The sequence below is a fragment of the Apiospora hydei genome, assembly GCF_038363865.1.
Source record: "Apiospora hydei strain CBS 114990 chromosome Unknown utg000005l_segment0_segment0, whole genome shotgun sequence".
NCBI classification, from domain to species: domain Eukaryota; kingdom Fungi; phylum Ascomycota; class Sordariomycetes; order Amphisphaeriales; family Apiosporaceae; genus Apiospora; species Apiospora hydei.
Window position 1 is genome coordinate 1,507,879 of NW_027117364.1, and position 17,012 is coordinate 1,524,890.

General features: G+C 55.9%; 7 protein-coding genes across 7 annotated transcripts; 3 read left to right on the forward strand and 4 right to left on the reverse strand.

Moving 5' to 3' along the window:
- Positions 1 to 142: 142 nt before the first annotated feature.
- PG997_005943 (uncharacterized protein) lies at positions 143 to 1,972 on the reverse strand (the record flags this gene model as incomplete). The annotated part of the gene is made up of 4 exons (XM_066810258.1): positions 143 to 358; positions 455 to 676; positions 736 to 1,521; positions 1,958 to 1,972. 4 exons carry the CDS (start codon positions 1,970 to 1,972, stop codon positions 143 to 145), a joined length of 1,239 nt encoding a protein of 412 aa, XP_066669181.1.
- A 54-nt stretch (positions 1,973 to 2,026) lies between these two features.
- On the reverse strand, positions 2,027 to 3,532 carry PG997_005944 (uncharacterized protein; the record flags this gene model as incomplete). Its single annotated transcript, XM_066810259.1, has 1 exon — positions 2,027 to 3,532. The coding sequence occupies one exon, from the start codon at positions 3,530 to 3,532 to the stop codon at positions 2,027 to 2,029; it is 1,506 nt and encodes a 501-aa protein (XP_066669182.1).
- Positions 3,533 to 5,975: 2,443 nt separating this feature from the next.
- Positions 5,976 to 6,527, forward strand: PG997_005945 (uncharacterized protein; the record flags this gene model as incomplete). The annotated part of the gene is made up of 1 exon (XM_066810260.1): positions 5,976 to 6,527. The coding sequence occupies one exon, from the start codon at positions 5,976 to 5,978 to the stop codon at positions 6,525 to 6,527; it is 552 nt and encodes a 183-aa protein (XP_066669183.1).
- A 1,268-nt stretch (positions 6,528 to 7,795) lies between these two features.
- PG997_005946 (uncharacterized protein) lies at positions 7,796 to 9,250 on the forward strand (the record flags this gene model as incomplete). Its single annotated transcript, XM_066810261.1, has 3 exons — positions 7,796 to 7,951; positions 8,047 to 8,885; positions 8,941 to 9,250. The coding sequence occupies 3 exons, from the start codon at positions 7,796 to 7,798 to the stop codon at positions 9,248 to 9,250; spliced, it is 1,305 nt and encodes a 434-aa protein (XP_066669184.1).
- An 850-nt stretch (positions 9,251 to 10,100) lies between these two features.
- On the forward strand, positions 10,101 to 10,643 carry PG997_005947 (uncharacterized protein; the record flags this gene model as incomplete). Its single annotated transcript, XM_066810262.1, has 2 exons — positions 10,101 to 10,252; positions 10,400 to 10,643. The coding sequence occupies 2 exons, from the start codon at positions 10,101 to 10,103 to the stop codon at positions 10,641 to 10,643; spliced, it is 396 nt and encodes a 131-aa protein (XP_066669185.1).
- Positions 10,644 to 12,537: 1,894 nt separating this feature from the next.
- Positions 12,538 to 14,361, reverse strand: PG997_005948 (uncharacterized protein; the record flags this gene model as incomplete). Its single annotated transcript, XM_066810263.1, has 1 exon — positions 12,538 to 14,361. The coding sequence occupies one exon, from the start codon at positions 14,359 to 14,361 to the stop codon at positions 12,538 to 12,540; it is 1,824 nt and encodes a 607-aa protein (XP_066669186.1).
- A 1,610-nt stretch (positions 14,362 to 15,971) lies between these two features.
- PG997_005949 (uncharacterized protein) lies at positions 15,972 to 16,366 on the reverse strand (the record flags this gene model as incomplete). The annotated part of the gene is made up of 2 exons (XM_066810264.1): positions 15,972 to 16,255; positions 16,318 to 16,366. The coding sequence occupies 2 exons, from the start codon at positions 16,364 to 16,366 to the stop codon at positions 15,972 to 15,974; spliced, it is 333 nt and encodes a 110-aa protein (XP_066669187.1).
- Positions 16,367 to 17,012: the final 646 nt, after the last annotated feature.

Consider the following 17,012-nt stretch of genomic DNA (forward strand, 5'->3'; position numbering starts at 1 on the left):
TTCACTGGCATCAATCAACAAGCATCCTTGGGATCCGGGCAACAACGCTGCTGATAGGCTTTGGCCGCATCAAATCCTGATAGGCATGGTCGTAATACATAATCTCGTAAAGCTCTGTCTCTTACTGTACAGCGCGTCAGTCCTAATCATCGCCCATGATGTCCTCTATGAGGCGCCGGCCACGATCGCGGCCGCGCTCCGACTTGATGTCGCGTTCCGCCGTGACCCGCATGCTCACGTCGCCCTCCTCGTCTTCGTCGACGTCGTCATCTTCTTGCGCTCCAGCCTCCTGAGCTGTGGCGCGCTTGATGCGACGGACCAAGAGATCGTCGAAATATAGGTCGCTTTTTCGCATGCTCTGTCGTTGGTTTTTCGTTAGCAGCGAGGCTCATGGGGTCTTGGATCCCTTCCGTTGAAAAAGAGTGAGGGGAGGGGAAGGGGAGGATTAACTGACCTTGTCACAACCGGCCATGGGGCATCGCTTGTCGGCGCCGTTCTTGGGTAGGTACTCCAGGATGGCCGCTTTCTCGAACGAGTGTTTGCACACTTTCGATGTGTACGGCTCTTTCATGACGATCATACTAAGAGGGCATCGGTAGTCCTGAACCTCTCCGGCAACAATGAGATCCTCGTCACTGTCCTCGGCCTCGTCGCCGCCACCACCGCCACCACCACCCTGACTGAACCATCTTGCTGCGTCGGGTACGGGAGGGGGTTCTCCTCCTTGCTGTGCACCGCGTCGTGCCACAGCTTCTTGAAGTGGACGTAGTCGTTGTTCATGCCGTACTTCTGGTACATGGATTTCGAGCCGTACTCCGCCGCCTGCGCCTCCCGGGCCTCGGCGAGGAAGCGCCGCGGCCCTTTCACCTCGAGCGGCTCCTCGTCGGGCTCCGCTTCCGCGTGGACCTGCGCCGCGCTCGCCTCGTCCTCGAGCAGGGCCTGGATCTCGCGCACCGCCTTCTGCTCGTCCTCGACCTCGACCTGCCAGTCGATCAGGTCCCGCACCGCCTCCTCGCTGCTCGCCGTCAGCTCCGGCACCAGATCCCGGAGCCGCAGCACCGACTCCTTGACGATGCGCTCCAGCTCGCTCGGCTCCTCCTCGTTCCCGCCGCCCCCGCCCCCGCCCCCCTTCTCGCGCCGCTTCGCCTGGCGCGCCTTGAGCTCGTGCTTGCGCTCAGCGTAGTTGTCGTTGATGTCGCGCACGCTCTCCTCGAGCATCTTGAGCGTGTGGGCGAGCTGCTCGTGGTACTTGTGCGTGTGCTGCTGGCTCGCGAGGTCCAGGAGCTGGCGCCGGGAGGGCTTGTCGAGCGGGCACGAGGGGGCTCGTACTCGGGCAGCTCGAGGGGGCCCGGTCTGCGCTCTTGGCGGGCGGAGGAGGGCGTCGCGCTCGAACGTGGTTGGCGGGCTGAGCCCGAAAGTAGGCGCCGACCGGGGGGCATGGTAGGTGGTGCGCAAATGCGATGAGGGTCTGGTGTCGGGTTTCGGGGATATGCAGAGGGATGCGCGACAATAATTAGAGACCTGGAAGGTGGTGCCGCAGCAATTGCCAGAACAGATGGTGGTGGTAGGTTTGGGAGACGCGTTGGACGCGTCGAGCAGCAAAAGACATTTAGATAAGCAACCTTATCGGGCGGTTGCCCTCCGCATCATCGCCATCACCATCACCTCGATCAAAGAGCTCCAAGGATACAAGATTATTACAGGTTCAAGTTGCAGTGTGACATAACAATTTAACTAATATACATAAAGAACAAATTAAGGAATTATCGTAAGATCATTAGTACAAAAGAATAGACATGCAGTGTCCAACTGCGTCCCAATATCCAATTCCCCAGCGCCTTTGCGGTTTGTCCTGCCCCGCCCCCGCCCCCCGCCGATTCCCCTTCCTTTTTTGGCATTTTCCAGTTCCGTCAGTCCCAGTGCAAGACCCATCCATCAGCCCGTCCCCTAGTATTACCCGCCCGAAACCCATTATCAATCGTACATCTCCCGAATTATTACAAAAGAGATAGATAGTGCAAATGCTTCACTCTAGAGCATCATCGTAGACGCTCTCGCTGACGGTGCCGTCGCCCCCCGTCATCTCGTCATGGATCTTCTGGAGCGACTCGAGCCATGTGTCGAACATGGCCAGCATGACCCGCTCCTGCTCTTCGGGCATCCGCCTCTCCAAGACCTGGTCCCGCAGCTTCTCGTAGGCCTCGATCATGACCCAGACCTGCAACGCCGCCGTTTCGGAGCTCGGCCTGAGGGGGATCCCCCGCGCCGCCGAGGAGAGCTCCCGCGTCAGGAGGTCGACGGCGATCTGGAGGCTCGGGTTGCCGGTCGTGCTGGGGTGGAGAGAGCGAGCCTGGGACTGCCGCCTCTCGACTGAGATGCGCTTCCTCTCGAGCGAGGTGCGTTGCCTTTCGAGCGAGGTGTATTGCCTGTCGAGGGAGGTGCGTTGTCTGTCGAGTGAGGTGCGCAATGGCGCCACGGTTGCTGGTGAGCCCGGCCTGTAGTACACTGTGTCATCGTCGGAGTCGACCAGTGTCGAATCTGTCGAGTATGGCGAGCCGACGGATGTCTGTGGTGACTGCGGCAACTGCGGTGACCGCGGGGACTGCGCCTCAGGTTGGCAAGCACTCTTGTATAGGCTGTTGTTGTGTTTCTCTGGGGTCCTTGGCGCGTCGCCGCAGACAGAACCGCCAGACTCTGTGCCCCGGTCGCTGAAGACAAACGATCGTGTCTCCAGCAGCGCTTTGTAGGAGTCGGCGATGCGATCGCCGCTCGAGACCCTCTGGTGCCCGCCTCGTGCGGGAATTGCGGGAACTTCTAGTTGGCCGATACTGTGGACGGGCGTCTTCGCATGGCGCCTGTGCTTGACAGCAGCGAACTCATCCGGGTTTGGCGGCGGAATACGAGGAGACCTGACATATGTTATGTCGGAACTGACCGAATGTTTAGAAGCCTGCCTGGTCTTGGGGTTGTCGAGGGACAGGTGTGCGAATTCTGGAACAGCGACCGCCGTGGAGTGCCGCCGCAGTCCCGCCAGTTTCTCCCTCGCATGTTCGATTCCGAACTGCAGTCTGGCCGGTGGTGCTTCCGGCTTCTTCGGCTGTGGTTGGTGGTGGCGTGCCGTGCTTACCGGCACGGGCTTCCTGGTTTGTGGCTGTAGGTCGCTGCACTGGATCGACATGCGTCTCCTAGAGGGAGGATATTGGTACGAGCTTTTGCGCACAAAGTCGCTCCATTTCGAATCACTCAGGTTCGAAGGCAGCGGTATGTGCGGCTGGACTTGAGGGGTGGGAGCGGGAGCGAGAGCAGGAGCGCCTCGAAATGTATCGTAGCTCCGGCGAATCGCATTGGCGCTCTTGGGTTCCACGAAGTGAACGTGGTGTTCTACCTCCTCGGGAATGGTGTTGTTGTTGGACGCGAAATACCCGCGCTGCTGGGACCCGATCTTCTGCAGCTTCCGCCTCAACTTCTTACCCGAGCTTATGAAACCCGAAGGCTGAGTGCTGGTAGCGACTGGGGCTCTGTATAGATCCATTGTCGTTGTGGTTCTGGGTGGGTGTTCAACCGGAGGGGAGAGGCGGCACTTGCTACCTTGTAGTCGACAGGAATCATGAATAATAGAACGTGAACATCAACAGACCCCAGTGCCCAGATCTGATTAACGATGATTCCACGAGGCACCCAATGCTTCGCTCCGGTTCAGATATATGATCTGGGACATGAAGTGGTGTTATTAAATATGACGTGTGGTAGTCGACCCATCCAACCATCGTGGGGGGCTCTTGGGACCAATACGAAAACAGGATTTCCCATTCGCTAAGGCTGGGGCTATTGGTGTGCCTGACTGCATTAGCTATGAATGCAAATGAGGCCCTGGATGGAGGGTTGATCCATTTCCACGGTGCCGCTCCCGGCCACCCCCTGGTCACTAACTTGGCTGAGTGAGTGAGCGAGCACCAGCATCGCGATTTTCACACAGGTTTCTTGACTTTTCCCGAGTCCCAAACCAGGCCCCGGAAACGTGGTGGTTGTCCTGATTTAGATTGCAGGTCAAGTGAAGCCCACCCCAGACTTCAGCACAGACTACAGTAGACTTAAACTTCTAGTTAGTTTCTCCACGTCACCATGCCCTGGTCGGGTTGGGCAGGCCAAGGTTAACTCGGGATGATCGAGAGGTTAGATGGCCGTCGCTGTGTAAGAGACGATCAGCAGCCGTTTGGGGGGGCAGGACGTGTCTGACTGCAGAAAAACCCAAAGAGCGGGCAGGATTGCGTAGGCTGTACGACTGGCAAAACTGGCTTTCGAAGCATCCATTCTCATCCATCCTCGTCCTCGCTCACTCGCTCGCTCACACCCTCACATGCAATGCAGAGAGAAGGAGACGACGAAGAAAAAAAAAGACCAAAAACTCAACCTGATTTGACAGCAGAGGGCGCTCGTTTGGTCTCTTCAGCTGGGCTAGCCTACCAGCGGCCATAACGCTGCTACAGTAGGGCCAACTGTTAGTGGGGGTGAGACCAACATCCATGCCACGATCCCTGCTCGAAGCCGCTGACCTGCATGTTTCCACTGATGTCATACCCAGATTGGTATCGCCCAAGTGAGCAATACGAGATGCGCGTGAGGTCTGGATTCGCGAAGTGCCCAGCGACGCTTGCCAACGGTTTCAATTGTCGACTGTTCCACCCCCCAGCCGGCTCGAGTCGAGTCAACACGAGCTGAGATGCCTTTTGCCAGCGCCAGTCTGGTCAATGCAATACCTAACCTTAGTCCACATCTAGACTTTGTGTCAGAAGATGGGTGGCCGGATTGGGATGAACTTTGCGCATGTTAGACCTTTCCGAGACATGTGGAGGAGAGTTTTTGCTTGACAATTCGAAGTGGCGGACTCCCAGGCTGCGCAGACCGAAGCAAAATTTCCCGATGGAAGCAGGTAATGATCTTACTGATGGTTTTCATTCATGCTGGCGGAAAAAAAAGAGGTGTGTAGTAAGCAAGCACTCAACTTACCGCAGATCCACCGGGCGGCCAGGCGAGAAAGGAAAAAAAGACATCCAATCCACCGGTACATGCAGGCAATGCAAGCGCTTTATTCGTCCGACCGGACCTTCAGATGCAGCACACAACGCTGCATGCAGCATGATGCACTGCGCCCGCCAAAGTCATTGCCTCACTCGGTCGTTCTGGCTGGGCTGTGCCCGACCAAAACCAATAGGCAAGCAACGGCCAAACCCAAAATATGTCCATTGCAGACTGCTTGCTTGCAACCTGAATTCGATGGTCGGAGACGGGCCGTGCTGAACTAGCCATCGTGGCCGGCCAATGCTTCGACGAGATGCATTGCCTGTCCCCAAAAGGGGATTGATTACGATTAGAGGTAAATCAGATGATGACGAGAGAAATCCAGTCATCAGATAACTATGTCACGGTATTCTTGCCTTCAATCTGTGTTGAGGTCAGGAATGCACGGTTCTTGTTACATACCGATTTTGGATACGATTGCGCTTCGAACTTGGCGCTTCTGATGGACGCCATGCCGACCCTTTGGGGACGTTTTTGAGACTTCGGAAACAGTCCCTGTGGTTTTATCGTACGTTTCCTGGACAGATCCTCATATGATTGTGCCCGAAAGTCCCGGAATAACGAATAACCAACGGGCGCGGGGGAACTCGCCGACATATCTTCGAAGCAAGGGGCCGGCGCGGCGGTGCCACTTGTAGTAAGCAAGAGGAAAGTAACCCGAGTATTAAAACGGTACAATGGCATCTCACTAAACGCTACTGCAACTCTGCTATCACGCCTTATCAGATGTCAATAGTTTCATATTGCGTATTACTTTGCCGCATCGTTGGAATCCAGGGCTAGGAGAATACCGAAACACCACGACAGGACACAGGACTGGACAGTTACACGCTATCTCCGAAACCCTCTTTCTCCCCGCCCCCTCTCAGAAGAAAACAAAAAGGCTTACCAAGACAATGGCATCGGGACGTTTCGTTGATCCCATGACCCTCCTGCGGGTCACGCCCCTCGTCACCTCGACGGCAGCCGTCATGTTTTCGGTCGACCAGTACCTGTTCCTGGACAACCTCCTCGCGCCGCCGCACCGCGAGCAGATGAACGAGCTCGTGCCCTCCTACTACAAGACCTTCTTCCGTAAGGGCATCTGGGTCATCATGACGGCCTACCCCTTATCCATCGCGACGGGCATCGCCAACGTCTACCGCAGCAGCGGGGGAACAACAGTAGCCGCCAAACTCAGCGACGGGAACAACGGCGCGGGGCGCTGGTACGCGGCGGGCGCGGCCCTGGCGTTTGCGCACTACGCCTTCGTCCCGAGCATCATGTACAAGGTCCAGGCGCTGTTCGAGGGCGAGGGCAAGGGGGAGGGGGAACAGGGACCTCAGGCGGTGGCTGGACGTCCACCTGGTGAGGTCGGTGCTGGTGGATGTGCCCTCGTGGCTCTGCTTCGCGACGGCTTGCCTCAAGTCTCTTGGGCCCCAGTAAAGAAGGGCTGGGTGGGTGTGTGAGACAAGTCGCTTGAGCCCTGGGGGCATGCGCGGTAGGGCCAATGCGAACTTGTCTCGGCGTGGATATCGCGCATGTCTACCAGCTCCTTGGGTGGTGGCGGTTGGTGGGGAGCGGGGACGGCTCGCAGCAGTGCGTGCGGATGGAAACCGTGGATGTAGGCTAGAGATAGTCGCAGATGGCAACGATTGCCAAGACTCTGTCGGTAGCCGTTGATGGACCTGCGAGATGCGCAGGGTCCATTTCAAGGATGGGACTCGGAGGTCTCTGAAATACTATGCGCTCGCTTTTGCATTTCATCTGCGAATTGCATCGAATTTGCCTATAGCCACTGCCTGAACTTGTCCGTGCTATGAAATTTTTATCGAGTGGCTTGTGCTGCTTTCAAGAGGCATGTTCAACCCATTGTCTGAGCCGTTGCGGTTGGCGAATCTATTTCTGAGACAGAATCTACACCAAAGCTTTAGGGTTGTGGGCTCTCGGATATTGCTCACTGCCTGTTCAGATGAACTTCAACGCGGTCACTACGGCGGAGCGCGTGGCTGCTTGACAAAGTATGATGCGAAGAGGTTGAAAACCAATGCGGGATTTTATGTCTACAGATCCGAACGTCTTGAAGAAAAGCAGTATGCATCTCAATGAGATGCACCTCCCTGCCTGCAAATGGCCGCCTCGGTCCTGTCTCCGGACGAGGCCCGAAAACTCCGATCTTTGAAGGTCACGCCCTCCATGCATATTGCTAGATGCGACGTCAAGTTCAGCGTTTCAAGATTGCCAGCATCAATCAGCCTCAAGAAAGCCGAACAACGCCGGCATCATCGCCGGTCCACCATATTACCCACTTGTTTCCCCGTACTTGGCTAGGACGCCTCGTCTGGGGTAGATTTTCCACCAATGGCAGGGCCGGATCCAGCGCTCGGCTGAATACACCCCCAGACCATCACCCCACGACGGGGCAGCGCTGGGCTAGAATCGCGATAGGATGCCCCTCCTACGTGCAGTTCATGCGGTTTGTGTGACCCCTCGTGAGGGATCGAGGAATGGGGAATGAGGGGTGTATGGGGAGTAAGGAGACATTGGCCTATGGCATGGCAGAGTTCCAAACGACAGCTAGTTGGTCCCCACGATCTCCTGTAGGTATTTAATTCTCTTATATCGCTCAAATCTGGCTTCCTGAGTGATCTAGTTTTCCGCTGGTTTTCGCAGCTATCTCTTCCAGGTTTTATTCTTCGTCATAGGTGGCTTCCTTAGCGCTCTTACCATAGCCAACATGCCTGAGATCACCATCACCGGTTGGTCCACTCGGGACGTGCGATTTCCCACGTCCCTAGACAAGACCGGTTCCGATGCCATGAATGCGGCCGGTGACTACTCATCCGCATATTGCATCTTGGAGACTGACTCAGAGTTCAGCGGACATGGAATGGTGAGTAATGACCCAACAGCCCCTATTTCTCCTTTTTAAGTGCGCGACACTACTGTGAGTTATGACGACTAACAGATCCCGCCATCGGGAGCTAGACCTTCACTATTGGCCGCGGCAACGACATCGTCTGCGCCGCCATCAACCACCTGGGCGATCGCATCAAGGGGCGGACCCTGTCGTCGCTGGTCGAGCACTGGGGCGAGACGTGGCGGTACCTGGTGAACGACTCGCAGCTGCGCTGGATCGGCCCCGAAAAGGGCGTGATCCACCTGGCGCTGGGCGCCGTGGTCAACGCCGTCTGGGACCTGTGGGCGAAGGTGCTGGGCAAGCCGGTGTGGCGGATCGTGGCGGAGATGACGCCGGAGCAGTTCGTCGACTGCATCGACTTCCGGTACATCACGGACGCCATCACGCCCGACGAGGCCGTCGCCCTCCTGAAGGCGACCGCGGCCGACGGCAAGAAGGAGGAGCGCATGCAGGACGCCCTCGCCAGCCGCGCCGTGCCCGCCTACACCACGAGCGCCGGCTGGCTCGGCTACGGCGAGGACAAGATGCGCGGGCTGCTGCAGGAGACGCTGAGCAAGGGGTACCGGCACTTCAAGCTCAAGGTGGGCGGCAGCCTGGCGCAGGACCGCAAGCGGCTGGCGATCGCGCGCGACGTCATCGGGTACGACCAGGGCAACGTCCTCATGGTGGACGCGAACCAGGTCTGGAGCGTGCCCGAGGCCATCGCGTACATGAAGGAGCTGGCCGACTTCAAGCCGTGGTTCATCGAGGAGCCGACGTCGCCCGACGACATCCTGGGCCACAAGGCGGTTCGGGACGCGCTGAAACCCTTCGGCATCGGCGTCGCGACGGGCGAGATGTGCCAGAACCGCGTCGTGTTCAAGCAGCTGCTCATGTCGGGCGCCATCGACGTGTGCCAGATCGACGCGTGCCGGATGGGCGGGGTGAACGAGGTGCTGGCGGTGCTGCTGATGGCGAAAAAGTACGGCGTCCCCATCGTGCCGCACTCGGGCGGCGTCGGCCTGCCCGGAGTACACGCAGCACCTGAGCACCATCGATTATGTGGTGGTCAGCGGCGCCCGCTCCGTCCTCGAGTACGTCGACCACCTGCACGAGCACTTCCTCCACCCCTCCGTCATCCGCGACGGCTACTACCAGACCCCCATGGAGGCCGGCTACAGCGTCGAGATGAAGGCCGAGAGCATGGACCGCTTCGAGTACCCCGGCAAGGAGGGCGTGAGCTGGTGGAGGTCGGACGAGGCGAAACCGATCCTCGAGGGGGAGAAGTACTAATTAGGACTCCTCCCACTTGAAATGGCAGACGGAGTCAAACTAGAGGCGGATATACAAAAAGGAGTAGGAAGCGGAGTCATTCCTACTGCAGGGCAACGATGGCATCCTGTGTGGCGGCTGTGTCGGGTTACACAGTCGCTTTCCCTGTAACAACAGTTCGGTGAAGCTCGTCGGGGAGGCGGCTTCGCAATGGTGTGCGGCCGCGGAGGTCGTTCAGCGAGGCAACGATGGCATCTCGTACGTGTGTGATTACGGGGCTCTTGTCTCGAAGATATGCGTCCACTCTATATACCCATGTAGTTCTCATAGCCTCAATGGCTTAATTGCGTTCCTTCACACTTCCTCCGAAATCACTGACTCGGTCCCTCTGTTATGGACCAACTCCTCTCTGCCGACGGGAGAACCCAGACCTACGGAGTATGGGCCAAACTGATGTATGTGTGTGTGTGTTGCATGCTCAACATGGACGAGAGCCGGCACGGATCCAGGTTAGAGATGACGTCCAGGTACACTCTGGGTGTCGCGAAGCCATTATGCTATGCCGATATCATGCTACATTAATGGTAAGCCAGCCCATTCGTCACCAAGCTCCCACGCCCTTTTTCAATGTTCCGGATAGCATGGCAACCGTGACAGTCTAGAACGAACAGCACTAGCAGGTGGAATCTTCCATTAAGTGGCGAAGGCAACACACACTAATTACATTAATCTCTATCGATCTTCTCTATGCCTCTATCGCTCTATTGTGTCTCGAAATCCGCCTTGTCTTTGAAGTCAATTCGTGAACCAGCTCGAAAGGAAAGCGCGATGAGAAGCATCCATCTATCGTACAATTCAGATTCAGTCCACTATGCCTCCGATGTGGCTTATTCCTGCTGCTGCTGCTGCAGGCCAACAGCCCAGGGGTCCATCGTGTCAGGTCAAGCCTAGTGCAGAACGAACGCCTCGATGGCAGCTACTACCGGAGCAGGGTTGTTTCCGAAAGGCAGCGACGGGTGCTGCGTGAGGTCATAGTGACCCGTGACGGACCACTGGTCGCCGACCGTCTGGTTACCGATATCGAAGCACAGACCCATGGACGAGATGCGCGCCGTGCCGTTCCAGTCGACGTAGCTGGGCGTGTCGCCGTAGCCCGCCTGGGACGTGCAGAGGGCACGCCGTTGCCCGTCAGCTGGAGAGTGGCGCCGCCGTCCTCCAGGTGGCCGCCGACGGCCCAGAGGAGGCCGGACTTGGGGAGGGCGTAGGGGGCGGGCATGGTGGTGTCGAAGATCGGGGTGTTGGGGGGTGCCGTGAGCATGCCGGACCCGCACACGCCCGAGCTGTCGAGGTAGTACGGGGTCAGGTGCTGGAAGCCCGCCGCGGTGCTGGGGACGAACTCGAACTCCATGATTAGGTTGTACTGCTCGTCGGCGGCGTTGTAGTTCAGGATCTCGGCGTAGATGTCCATGCTGGCATCGGGTAGGAGATAGCCCAGCATGGCGGTTCTGCGTATTCGGTGTACCCGTGTTAGTAAGGGGCAATCCGTTACGTGACGGGTAGTATGTAGGGAGGGGGTCAACAATGCGATGAATATTGGTATCACTTACCCATTTCTGCTGAGGTTGTACTCCAGTCTCTCGTTGGCGCTAATGAAAGCAACCTCGTTATCGTAGGGGCAGACGCTGTCCATCCGGCCGTTTGTGCTGATGAACGAACGCTTCAACATGGAACGAGTGTTGACGTGGGCCTCGGTGCCATTGAGGTAGGTAAGGACGGCGCGGTGAGAATAGATGTAGCAGGATCCAGTACAGGGCTTCGTGGCATCTGGCAGCTCTTTCGTAAACTGCCCATAGACTGCCTCGTTACCGACAGTGAACGGGCCGAACGTGATCTGGACTTTCTGGGATCCGTAGCTCTGGAAGTACTGAGGTGGGAAGGGGGTTACTACGCCAGGGCTGGTAACCTTTTTTGGGGGCGGCGAAGGGGTTCTGGAGAGCAGGAAGTCCCGAAACCAGTGCCATGAAGGCTGCAAGGAGAAGGAAGAGAAGCTTCGCCATTGCAGGGATTAGATCTGGTTGATTTGAACGGACGTTGGCTCCTGACCTTTGAAGTGGTTTGGAAGTTTTGACAGAAGGAAGTTTCAAATGAAGGGGTGTATAGGAAGATGGGGGGTTCTAGGAAAGTATTAAAGAGAGTTGGAAGAAAGAGTATGTGGTGGTTGGATGGGAAGTTGGAGGGAAGAGAATCTTGATGGGAGTTGGGGCCCTTTATATAGTGGAAGGGAAGGATCCTTGGACTCACTCTGATTCAATTAGGGGATGCGTATGAACAAAGTCAGTTGCATCCTTGACAGCTGCGAGTGATGGCTGATGGTTACACAATGACAGTCTAGTATAAGCAGATATCGAGTTCGGGACCGTGTTCACTCTGCAGGGTGGGACCCCTGAATTCAGGGGTGGTGGTGCTCATCAGTATCTGTCAAGAATGCAGCTAAGGGGACATGGAATATTCAGATTCTCTCATATATCGCTTGCCTCTGGCATCGAGGCTGTGCGGAAGACTTTGACGGATGCTTCACACAGCGCCCGTGTGCTTCTATGTGCGGTGGGTAGATGAACAGGAGCCGCAGTCCAATTGTTGAACATAGATCTTGCTCGGGTATATTCACTTCTGGGTCGACATCCCTGACCATACAAGCACACCGTAGACTCAACCATGTCAGGAAGTGAGCTGTTACACTCACATGTTCGCTTAATATAGATGTCACAGACTGATCAAGTATGTGTTGTCTTTGGCAAGAGCTGGAGCAGCTAGGCTGACCCGACAAAGCCAGAATCGCCTTGTATTCACAGGGCGGACGCAGCCGCAGCCGCAGCAGGTATGGGTGACAAAAGATCGTGTACTCTGAGTGTAGACGAGATAATGTTTATTGCCCTCGCTTGATGGCCACGAGTAGCACAAGCCCATCTAAAACATCGGCTCCGGATTTTCATTCTCGTGATCTTCTCAGGCCATGCAGTCGCTTGAAATGATAACAGGTTGCTGCAACACAATTGAGAGACATGGCGTCTTCTCGGTAAATCTGGTTCAAATATGCATTAGGTCAGACCGTCTGGGTCACTTCCCTCGACCCGACCCGATCGACGGCCTGCAGCATCTTGACAATCGGCTACGGAACCGGCAATGATGTCGCTATCAATTAAGACTGCATATTAAGCGATTCGCCAGAGCTTCAATTGGCTTCTATTAACAATCTGCTAATCTAGATACACAATCGGTCAGCTGCGGTGCTTGTTTCATTCTGGTTTCTATAAACATTTCGTCTTCATCCATTCGCTTGTGCCCAGACCGAGATTCAGACCGTTCCTGGCCCACCAGACCCGGACAGGCCTGTCGTCGCCAATGGCGTCTTCCAGCGCCTCCTCAATGTCGCAAGTCTTGTACTCGACCCGGTGCGTCCTGCCATCGCCGGCCTGCTCACCTCGGGCGTACTGTTTCCACCACTCGAGGACGTTGACGTGTCCCTGTCGGGTCGGAGCGACCAGGACGTAGGCATCGAAGGAGAGCTTGTCGCCCTTCAGTTCCCGCCAGGTGTCCAGCACAGCGGTATGACCATGCGCGCTGGCAATCTTGCAGACACCCTCTCCGTGTGCGACTGGAATGCCTGATGATTCCCACCATCTGAGCACCGCAGTTTGGCCGGACTGGGCAGCTTGCAGCAAGCTGCGACCTGGCTTCAGCACGATATTGTCATCCTGCTCTGCAAGGTCACGCCACCATTCGAGGACCAGCAGGTGGCCTCGGGCAGAAGCCGACTCTAGGGCCTGATCAGTGTATTTCAACGGCAAGCCCGAGTCTCGCCACCAGTCCAGTATATGTATATATCCCATTCGGGATGCATTGTCCAATGCTTCGGTGTCGTACTCTTTCTTCAAGAAAGACGGAGATGTATTCCACCAATCGAGAATATCGATTCTACCGTAGACTCCGGAGGCCTTGTTGGGCAAAAGTTTGGAGCTGAAAGAGGCCCAGAACGCCTCCTTGCTCAAGTTGGTCTCGAGATACGTCAGCACCTCGGTCTGGGAGAATTTGATGATGAGCTTGACTGCCAGGGACGATATGTAACGCAGGTCATGGGGTGCCTGGGAAAGTTTGCGGCAGATTGCATCGGACCCAGGACAGGATAAGATCAACCACTCGAGCTCGTTCATATAAATCGCGATAGGGTCGGTTAGGCGAGTGCGATCGGTCTGCCATTCTTTCGGGGCTTTGAGACTTGTGTAGACACCAAGTGCCTGGGCAAGCTCCCAGTCTCCAACGTAGTCAAAGATAAGTGTCCAGATCTCCGGAGGGAGCGCAGTGGCTACCCGGTTAGGTTGTGAGGTATGCAGTGCTTGCTGAGCTGCGACTTCGACGTCGTGGCCGAGACTCAGAAGCTCTGCCTGGTTCTTGATGATGCCAACAAGGTCATTGAAGCCGTCCCAGGAAACCATACGTTTCAAGGGCGCAGCCCCATCGTATTGCCAGAGAATTGGCGACATCACCTTCACCCAGGTCCACTTCCTCTTGATCTTGGACAGCTGCTTCTTGGTCATGGGGTTCTCCCACATTTGTATTGACATGCCTGGTACTAAAAGAATCTTCTTGGAGACATCCCAAGCTCGCAGGATCTCGAGCAGTAAAGTATCGGCAATTCCACTCATCATCTTGGCCAAATGGTCGGCATCGATGGGCGCCAGGACCAGAATGTCTGCCCAGTCCACCAATTCGTACGACGTCTGTCTCGCCGACTCTATAGCCTCCCGTGTTCTCTGGTCCGCGTCGATCGCTAGTGTCGCCAGACTTCGATTCTCCATCACGATAATGTCGTGCGTCAGGCGCGTGGGGACTTCGTCGACGAGGGCACGTGTCTCGACCTGTGTGTCTTTCAGGAGCCTGACGGCAATGGCCTGGGCGTATGCCACATCTCGCTGACCGTTCGCTGCGACCAGCATCCGCAGCTTTCTCGTCCGGGCCATGTCTTGAAACGAAGAGCACGACGAGCTCGTCGTGAGGGTCGGTATGTGGCGGCGGCGAAGCGACGACGACAAGCCGTCGGGCGACGGGCTGCTGCGACTGTGATTACCGGGCATCTTGCCACAATATTTGCCCCCAGGCAACCCAAAATAAATATCTCTTTCTGGCGATGTCTCTCCCGTGTAGGTATAGTTTCGAAGTCGTGCGAGGGAAATTGAGTCGATTGGCGTTGGCGTTGAACCCTGGATCGGTGTTCCCCTGATAATTGATGATGTCTCCCGATGGCGCTGAATCTAATAAAATGCCTAACCTTATCGTCCCCGACCGAAGAATTGGGTATGCGCAGTTGGTTGATTCGGTATCAATCAGTGGTACAAGAAAGAGTCGAGAGTCGAGAGCCGCTCCCTTTTAATATGCAATATCAATTTGTTAGAGAAAAGGCAGCATCAACGGTAAATATATCGGTCAATACACAGGGTCAGGCGATCAGGTTTCGTTTTGGTTACGAAAGGGTGCTTGTCGCGTCTCACATGGCAAAAAATCCCAGGACCATGAATTTGCCCCGTTGCTTGAATGATGCGGGATTGTGGATTCCATGCTCCGCAAGATGCAAAAGAGCGCAGTGCCAAGAATGCACTAGGCGACTCCCTACGCGCATACCAGCGCGCAATGGAGCAGAGACCCCGGATTATGCATGTATGCAATGCGCGATACCCGTCCGCCCGTCCTCTCCTCCCACCAGACCACACGTCAAGGCCTGTCAAGACCTGTCATGTCAAATCCCCATCTCATCTTTCGATGCGCTTTTGGGTTTCCCGCCAGCCTCCAAGTCCATCGAGTCATCTGGTGCCTGCCAACGCAAATCATCCGACAACAAGAGAAATGGTCGCATCATCCAAGACGAAGGCTCGGCTCTAGGCTGTTTAGCAACTGGAGCCACTTGTGGAAGCCGGCATTAGCAGATGGCCTTTGCTGCTTCGGGGCCTGCTCAGCACTGCACTTTCTGCACGACCAACGCCAAGGTTTCGGTGACCCCCGAACAGAATATCAATTGAGCAATTTCAGTTACCTAATGACTCCAATGACAAGGACTTTTCTCGCCAGTTTCAAGCCACAGCAGACCTCGATCTCGTTGAACCACCAGCCAATCATGAAGAGCTCCTACGACGTTCCATGCCGGCCTTGCAGTCTGGATGACTCCTCAAATGCCTCTTCAGGTAATCTCTCCTAGCCAGACGTTTGTCGCAAACGGGGCAGTTTGTATGCATCGGAGGAATGCCGTTGTCTTTGGCCCATTTCCGGTGGTGTGCCCAGTAGTGCTTCGTCATCTCTTTTTCGTACGGGGCACAGTAACTGCACGATGCCTGAGCCCTACACCAGAGGGGCCTGTCGTGGAGCTTCTTGTGTCTGCTGTGCACTCATGAGGTAAGGCTCGTGATGATTCGTGGGGCGTGTTTTGCTTACTTGTGGTTTCTGCCTCGCTTGTGCCAATCCTTGCAACAATAACGATAGCCAGGTCTAACAACGCCTGAAGACAAGTCAATCAAGGAATACAGGCAACTTCCGGACCAGGAAACCACATACCGTTCCAGTCCTTGTCCGAAGAAGGGTCATCTACGTCACCATTTTGGGGTATGTTCGATATTGCCACAGGCGATGCCACATCCAAAGAGGCCTGGCCAGCATTGCAATGGCCAGGGCTTAATCCAGATGTTGGACTCCCTGACTATGCCGAGGAGCTGGCATGGCCGTATGGCATGTTTGGGATGTAAGGTGCGGTCGGCATGAGCAAGCTCGCAGCAGCAGCAGTAGCCATGTCAAGTTCCGACACCTCTTCGAAATGAAGGGTTTCAGGAATATCCAAGCTGTCCTCGGATGAGCTGGTGTTGGGAGATACAGGATGCCCAAACGACTGTTCGAGAAACTGCGTCAGAGGTTCCTCTGTCCAGAAGTCCCGCCCTACGAGAGTAGGGTGACACCAATCAGTATATTGGGAGGGGACGACATTGCCTGTGTCTCTCATCAGTACGATGCTTTCGCCTCAAGCCAGACCAAGGAAGAGTGCCGCTTACCATTCTCAGGCACGTAGTCCAACACTCTATCATCTATGAAGTCGGTCATAGTGTTGCTGGCCATGACCGAGTAAGCCAGCGAAGGCGATTGGGCCCCAGGGGCGCACCTGTCATCCATGTCCTGGAAGGGATCCATTGGGACATGGCTTGAGGATGAGTGGAACTACTGTGGGAGGCCGCTCACTCACTGATATTTATATCCAGCATGACTGCGGTATCCCTAATCTTTCCCAAGAACTTGTGCTACTCCAGCATATTCGATGGTTATCTATCCGATCCTCTCTGCAGTCCCCCTAGCCTCGAATCGATGTCCTGGCTTTGACCGGTATCGTGAGGCCCGGCCAAATCGGGCTCATAATCCCCCCGAAGGTTCTCGCACAGAAGCTCGAAACTGTCCAATAGGGTTCGACACCAATGTAATTGTCGAGCTTCGACGCTTGCATATTCCGACGTTGATTGGATGGTTTTGCAGAAAGTGGTAGGCCTCTTGCATCCACCCCGCAACCACGGCAGTGCAGCTCGACGTCTATGGAAGGCCTTTTCTGCGGTCGCGGATGGTGGGCCTCAATTCGCAATCGCGCAAGGCGTTCTGTTGGTGTTCGGTTTTCTTTCCGTACTGATTGATTCCCGATGGAAGTGTTGATCAGTGATACTTAACGGTTACCGTCGCTCAGTTGTCAGCCAGCGTCAGAAAA